The sequence below is a fragment of the Aulostomus chinensis genome, chromosome 9, assembly GCF_037954235.1.
Source record: "Aulostomus chinensis isolate RoL2024-O1b breed Wild chromosome 9, RoL_Achi_v1.0, whole genome shotgun sequence".
Classification (NCBI taxonomy): Eukaryota; Metazoa; Chordata; class Actinopteri; order Syngnathiformes; family Aulostomidae; genus Aulostomus; species Aulostomus chinensis.
This window is the reverse complement of record NC_141328.1, coordinates 23,272,626-23,279,715: the sequence shown is the minus strand read 5'-3', so window position 1 is coordinate 23,279,715 and position 7,090 is coordinate 23,272,626. Positions and strand designations below refer to the sequence as shown.

Genomic DNA, 7,090 nt, shown 5'->3' with positions numbered 1-7,090 from the left:
GCTTTTGCAGAGATATTTTATCTCTTTTTAAAACACATTACAGGGAGGGCAGCTGAAGTCAAGCGTCTTATTGGTGTCCTTGTCTCATAACATTTATCTTATCGCCATCTTACCATTGTCCTTCTTCTGTGATGCTTGATGTTTTCAGAATCCTCTGTTTTTTTTGTGGTTTTACATATCATTACCTCCACCAAGGACCTCATGTCTTTGTGTCAGCAAGATAAATGGCAGATAAAACAAGTCTGTTTTCTAGATGTGAGTTGTCACTTTCTGCCTCTTTAATGCTGTCACTCGAGTCTCACGGAGCAGCATCGGTAGGTCACGTTTCCTCCTCACAGCTGCTGCTGCTGCATTGTTGCACTAATTAATACTCAAATCTGTCGGCTGCTTTGCTTGGGGGTTTTGTTTTATGGACGTACTCATCCTAGCCGAGTGTACACCGTCTTTTGTTCCATTTTTTGCCACCTCAGCTGAACTCCAGCTTCTGTGTCCTTCTTTGTTTCTGTTTTTTCATCTTTTTTCTCAGCAGCGTTACCCTGCATCCGTCACTCAGAAGCGCAAACAATAGATAATCATAGCTGGGATTCCGACAGATAACTGGGTTTATGCGCTTTCCACAAGACTTCTCTTTTCTTTTTCAGATGAGAAATTTCAGACATTTTTTCCAGTTTGTTGGTATTTATTCTGCTACGACTTCTTTAGGTGTGGAACGTCATTTCAGTCCCTCTCAAAAATAAATAAAATAAAAGAACGACAACCTTAACCAGTTTAACAAAACTGATTTATACCAAGATATTTTGACCAATTTTGTTGGACTCTTCACAGTTACATCCAGTATAATATAGAAGCATTTAGATGGACATTTAATAGAAAATTATAACACTTTTGTGGAACTATACATTCACACGCGTCAACCACACATCTCCCAGGCTTGTAAACATTTCAGACGAGCCATTTGAGGAGTTTTCTCTTGAGATATCTCTTCTGTGTCAGTCACTGCTGGTGGTTCAAGTCCTCTCTCATTTTTTGATCAACTTCAAGATTCCGGGCTCCTGCTGAGTCTAGTTATAAAAAACGTCATCCTCTGATAGCGAGCTGCTGTCTACGTGTTGAACAGCTGCTTCGGCAGTCACAGTGCATCTGTCCTCAGAGGGGGGATTTCTTTCAGGCTCCTTGCTGGTCGTCGGGAACATGGAGGTCACCTGTGTCTGGGGGACAAGGTTAGTCACCCTGGGGCCGCTGTAGGTTTGAGAATGGATGCTGTACAGGTGCTGGGGAACACCAACGCTTCCACCATCCAGCAGGAAATGAGACAAGAAGTGGCTTTGTGCTGCTGAGGGAGAATAATTTGACAGTCAGATGATTGCTTCTTGAAAAAGGATGAACAGTTACGGAACGATGAAACTGGTGCTCTTAACTCAGGTTCATCAGAGACCTGTTGTAAAAAATGTTAATACAACACCTTTCTTGCATGGTACTGATGTGGACAATACTCTGTCCAAATCAAGTCAACTTAAACAGAAAAGACAGTTAATCACACATTGCGAGTAACAGACAGAAGCTCTCGCTGATGCTTTCTCTTCTAACAGATGGAAATCAGCTACCAGCAAAGTCTGGTGCACTCAGCTTTCAGATTTCCTGCAAATAATTCCTGTACAGGCGCACACTGTCCTTTTTCTGAATTAAGTAAACTAACTGTCATACCTGACAGATTCAATCATAAAGTCATCATCACACTCTTTTCCCTGTGTAGCAATTTGATCAACATCCCTTTAAGGTGCTTCGTGGGTGTTACCCCCTCTAAGTAGTTGAAGTTCAAGGTGTTGCGGACCCAGCCATCCACCCTGACCTCACGTAAATGAAGGTCAACTGATTTCGTCCTTTGAATGTCCTTTAATGGAATAATTAATTAAAAACTTGATGGCATTTTGTAGACCATTGGAGGGCACTCATGGCCCACCCATGGGCCCCAGCCCAGTGGTTCAGAAACACTGCTGTTAAGATTAGAGGAAAAGTCAAGTTTAGGACAATGCGCCAACACTCTTACGGCCATGTCAGCTGAGGGACTGAAGTTGTTTCAAGAGAGGAAATGTCTGGAAGGCAATGACACTAAACTCATCCATTCATGTGGGCTGGGAAATTGCTGCCATTAATCTGTTTAAATGGAGCTTCCATCGCAATTATTGGGAATAAGATCTGCTCAGTAATGATTCTGAAACTCCTTGGGAAAAAAGAAAGCCTTTTTTTATAATCAGTCAAACTTTGAGTGATGGATTATATTATTATTATGCTCTTGCAGCAGAAATGTCTTTGGTTTTCACTTAATCACCTTGTTGTTTGAACCAACATTTGTGGTTCTCTTGGATTCAGACACGAGGGATCTACGATATCCGCACTGGATCCCTTTGAGAAATGAAAATACAAGTAGCTCCAGTCGCACATGTATGATCCCTTTTCATGACAAACCTTGCAAACTGGTGGAGGGTCCCTCTGAGCTGTTGTTCATGGACCACACATTCATGGCTGCCTCCGCCAGGGCGAACTGCTCTGCTACTCCTGAGAAACAGTACACAAACGTATTTGATGTTTTTTTTCTTGGTAGTCAACCCCCTGTTGCTTTTCTTCAAGGGCACCATTACCCCAGCACGGGGGAAATCCAATGAGTGCACTAGATTTGAATCATGAAGTGTTAGAGTACATTGATTTTTGTTTGTCACGGCACCAACAGAACAATACCCCCGAGCATCACTTCCATGCCGACTGCATCCTGTTTTTCGGGAATTTAATTCATCCTTCTGACTCACCTGCAGCAAAGCGGGCTTCCTTGATCTCATCAGTCATTTGGGAGTAGAATTGTTCATCTTCTTGCAGCTCTGCCTCCATCCCCCCCCAGCCACCGCCTCCTTTACCCCAGGCACCGCTCCAGCTGCCCCCACCTCCTCCAGCCTCGCCGCCTCCTCCCCAACCCTTCCATTCAATCAAGTGAGCAACTCGACCTTGGGCCATCGCCGTTGGCTTGGTGATATGATCCTTTATCGTGGCCACCAGACCTAAGTTAGGGGCATGAGTGGGATGAATACGTCTTGATAAAGTGAATTAAAGAAAGTCCAACCTGCTAGAAAGAGAAAAGGAGATCATTTAAAGAAAACATACTGAATCTGCACACTCGATTTACAGAGGGCACCTTAAAACTGGAGCAAATTGGTATTGTATGCACATTCTTGGTGATTTTGGACAACGCTGTACATTCCATTTTATTTCTACACTATAAGAAGCTCATTCTGATAGAAACCTCAAAGAAAAACAAAATAAAAGATGCTGTAACGTGATGAGAGCCAAGTTCCAAACCCTCATTATTGTGACTGATTAAAGTCCAAGCCTCAAATCACTAGCAAAATGTGATTCATAACCACAAAGGAGCCCTTTCATTCCTTTAATCAAAAGAGACAAAGGGAGAAAGGTCTTCAAAATGAGGATCTGAAGTCTGTGAGTCATGTTGCAGGACAGGAAAATTAAACAGATGTAAAAAGGACAAAAAAATGGAAGGCTGCACTGGCTCAAAAGGTTGAAGAAGATAAGGCCAAGCAAAGGTTATATTAACAAACTGCAGGTGAATAAAAGGCAGAAAAATGTCAAGACCAGGAAAATGGTGACATTTAGGGTAAAACATTTTTTTTTTTTAAATGGCGTGAGCTGACGTCAGCATCCGCTAACCAGTTTCAACCAATAAGATGTGATATCCGCCTGTCACTCATCTTCAACTATTAGCATCATATGTTAAGATTCCATGCCAATATGCTGCAGGTATACAAAAAAACCCAGCTTTGTTAAATGAGTTAAACTTGAATTATGTTGTATTGAAATCCACCGCGCCTCAACTCTCAGGCTTATACATAGTTGAGTTTAGTTGAGTTTAGTTGTTGCTAACTGGCAGCTGACTGCCCACTGCCCGAGAAACATCTAGACAAATGGGCAAATATGTAACTTAAGTCTTTATTTCTAAAAAAATTAAATAAAATAAAAAAATAAGTCAAGCACAAGAGGAAGTACCTTGTGCAGATGTCTTACTTCAAAGGATATTTCATATCATAGCAACCAAACACTGCGTATCAAAAGCGTTCTTTAATGCTTCCAGCTGGGTGCTGTCAGGAGAGTGATAGGGAAAGAATCCAGGAAGCGCATGTAAAAGGCAGAGGTGATACTTGTGAAAATCCAGCCTGTGTGTAGTTTCCCCGATTGCTGAGAGAAATATGTATATGTCACAGTTATCATGTTATCCACAGCCGACACAGGGTTGTAAGGTTAATACAGCAACCAGATATAAAAAAAGGATATAATGTAGTCCATGAGATGAAGCATGACTCTGTTTCCTGCACTTAAAACTTTGATATTTATGAGCCAATGTGGAAGCAATTAAAACAACAATCATGGTTAATCACTGCTTGTGAGAGGTTAAATTGATAAGAAGCTACTGATTATTTCAAGCAGTGGGAGACAGAACCAATAAAAACAACCACAACAAATCAAAAGCTTCCATGGTGACTGTGGTGAAAAGGGCAATTAGCACTGAATAACTCGGAGTGTCAGGCCGTTCCCAGTTATGAGCGGGTCTACAGTTTGTTGTTCCGGATTATTTACCAAAAAATAGGCTAATTTCTGAGCTTGGCGATGGTTTTTACCAGCATGGCATGCTTTTAAAAGAGCAACAACAACAAAAAAAAAAGCATTTTCTACAAAGGAGTATTTTCAGCCTCTGTATTTCTTCGTTAGTCTCAGCTTACATACAGAAAATACCATAGTATCTAATTGATATGATATTTCCTGAGGACACTCAGGAGGATTGATGTTTTTCATTTTAAAACTAAATGAGTCATGTAAATTACAACAGACCACTTGTATTCAATAACCACATGTAGTGGGGCTGCAGTTTATTTCCTCTATCGGGCTGTAAAACTGTCATTATTTCATTTGTTTGCTTCAACACTGTTGCATTTGTCGGAAGCAACGGCCATTTAAGCTTCCAGGAGCCACCGGCAGGTCGTTAGCGGTTTAATGTTAATAAAATCTTGACAGACTGATGTATCAAAAGTAATAAAACACAGAAAAAAACAGCAATGTCTAGATGATGTTCTTTTACATATAATTGTATCAGTGCAAAATCACAGTTTGCAGTGTGATTTCACTTTTGGTTGTCAGCTGCACATCCAAGTCCACGGAATTCACTTTGCCTTTTGACGTGAGGACTGACAAGTGATTAAGTCTGAGCAAATGTTCACGTTCTTTCTTTTGCACCAGCGATTCTGTCAATCAAGAAGCAAACGTCAGCCTCTGAGCCGTCTGCCTGAATATCAGTGTTTGTCTAGCATATTCGTGATGGCCCTCCTAATTATACTGTCAGGCTAATAAGAGACCTTTCACTGGGAAAAGCTCTGCAAGGCATAACATCAGCTCAGAAAATTAACCTCCCATAGTGACGAGGGAAGTGACTGAGATGAGGCAGACGGGCACAGGAAAGGAGGTGAGACAGGTTCTAACATGAGGAGAGGAGGAAGCCCCAGTCAGAGGTGAAGGAGTCGCTTGAACTAAAGGAAATGTTTGTGTATGCTGATCATTCAGTGATGTCTGCATTTGTGTGGGTGAGGGAGAGGGGGCACAAAAAGAGAATGGAAATGACATGACTAACCTTCCATGGCAACTAACAGGATTTCTCAGCTTGCTTCTGCCATAAACACTAACCTTATCAGACCCCTGGTCTTCATGGGAACCAAAGACTGGCCCCGATTCAGCAACACAATTTCTGAGGTGAATTAAGGGTTAGGGTTAGATATTAGTGGGTTAGAGTTGGGGTTTGGGTCGGGTTACCATCGTCATGATGTTTGGCTGCACAGGCCTACTGGTACAGAGTCTCAGCTCAGAGGCAGAGCACTGCTCTTCAACCCAAAAGATTCCAATCTTCATGGGCAAAGTCTGAATGGAGGCCAAGGAAGCGAAAAGGATCAGGATGGGAGAGGGAGGGCGTAATACAATCCATAATTAAGCTAGGAAAATAAAGAAATATTTATTGACAAGTGTGCACATTTGGATCGAAGCAGCAACAGAAGGGCAAAGGAAAGCCATGACTGCTAAATGTGCATCCAGCAGTGGGGCAGACAGAATGAAGAAGCGACCCAGCTTCAGGACCCAGGTCCCACCAGTTCGTGGAGTTGAGGGCTGAACATCCTGATATGCATAAGTAAGTGCTTTTTGGGATGTAATATGTGTGTGTATAATGTGTCTGCCCGTTCAGTCTCACCTATCAGAGAGGAGGTGGCCAGCTCGCCAATGCTGTAGTGGTTGTTGGTCTTATCCGATACACTGCCATTGGACACCGTCTGGCCATCCTGCATATGAAGAAGCAAAACAAATCTTCATCATTGTTGGGGGAAATGGCTTTTAGTCATTGGGAAGTGAGGACAAAACACTTCATTTCAGCTTGTGCACTTCTGACATTTCCTTTGGGTTTGAGGTTTCTTATGTCTAATTGGGATGTTTCATCTCAAAGGGCAGCAGGTAAGCCCTCAAAGGAAGCTTTGAAAAACAAATCACCAGCAGCAGCACGTGTTGAGGTCACGACGAAACAAGATAAAAACATTGATTTTTATGTACAATGTCCTCTGGCAATCATTTCTTGTGTATGATGAGTCAAACCACCCATTTTCCACTTTTTTATCTCAAGGAAAAATGGTGCAACTGAGAATTACAGCCAATATTTATAGAGATTCTGCAGCATTCACACCCAGCATGAATGAGGTGCGATCAAAGGAGGGTATTTTAAACTCAAACCCGTATGGTGTTTACACCAAAGTAGCTACAGTTAACATGGAAAACCAAACTGTGGTTTGACTTCTTTGATTTATTCAGGGGTTTTCTTTTGTAATGAAGAAATGGGATTACAAGTAAATGAACAGTATATATGGCATGGTTCCAAATCAAACTGATGGAATGCAGTCCTAGTTTATTTTTTACTGACATATGCATAACATTCACATGAATGTAAAATTAGCAAAGTGGGAAAGCTCTCTTGAGTAAATGAGTGTGGTCTCTGTTTTTC

The 7,090-nt window shown here is 41.8% G+C and overlaps 1 protein-coding gene across 3 annotated transcripts in view; it reads right to left on the bottom strand.

The window, feature by feature from the left end:
* Positions 1-769: 769 nt before the first annotated feature.
* Positions 770-7,090, bottom strand: part of fam131c (family with sequence similarity 131 member C) — a 12,687-nt gene continuing 6,366 nt past the window's right edge. For 2 of the 3 annotated variants that reach the window (XM_086212754.1, XM_086212753.1), the window contains 4 exons: positions 6,293-6,380; positions 2,805-3,050; positions 2,467-2,556; positions 770-1,333 (listed from right to left, as the gene is read on the bottom strand). In XM_086212754.1, coding sequence (XP_086068880.1) covers positions 1,062-1,333; positions 2,467-2,556; positions 2,805-3,050; positions 6,293-6,380 — 696 coding nt within the window. In that variant the 3' untranslated portion in view covers positions 770-1,061. The remainder of the gene's footprint in view (positions 1,334-2,466; positions 2,557-2,804; positions 3,051-6,292; positions 6,381-7,090) is intronic. The other variant, XM_086212755.1, reaches the window with a different exon arrangement.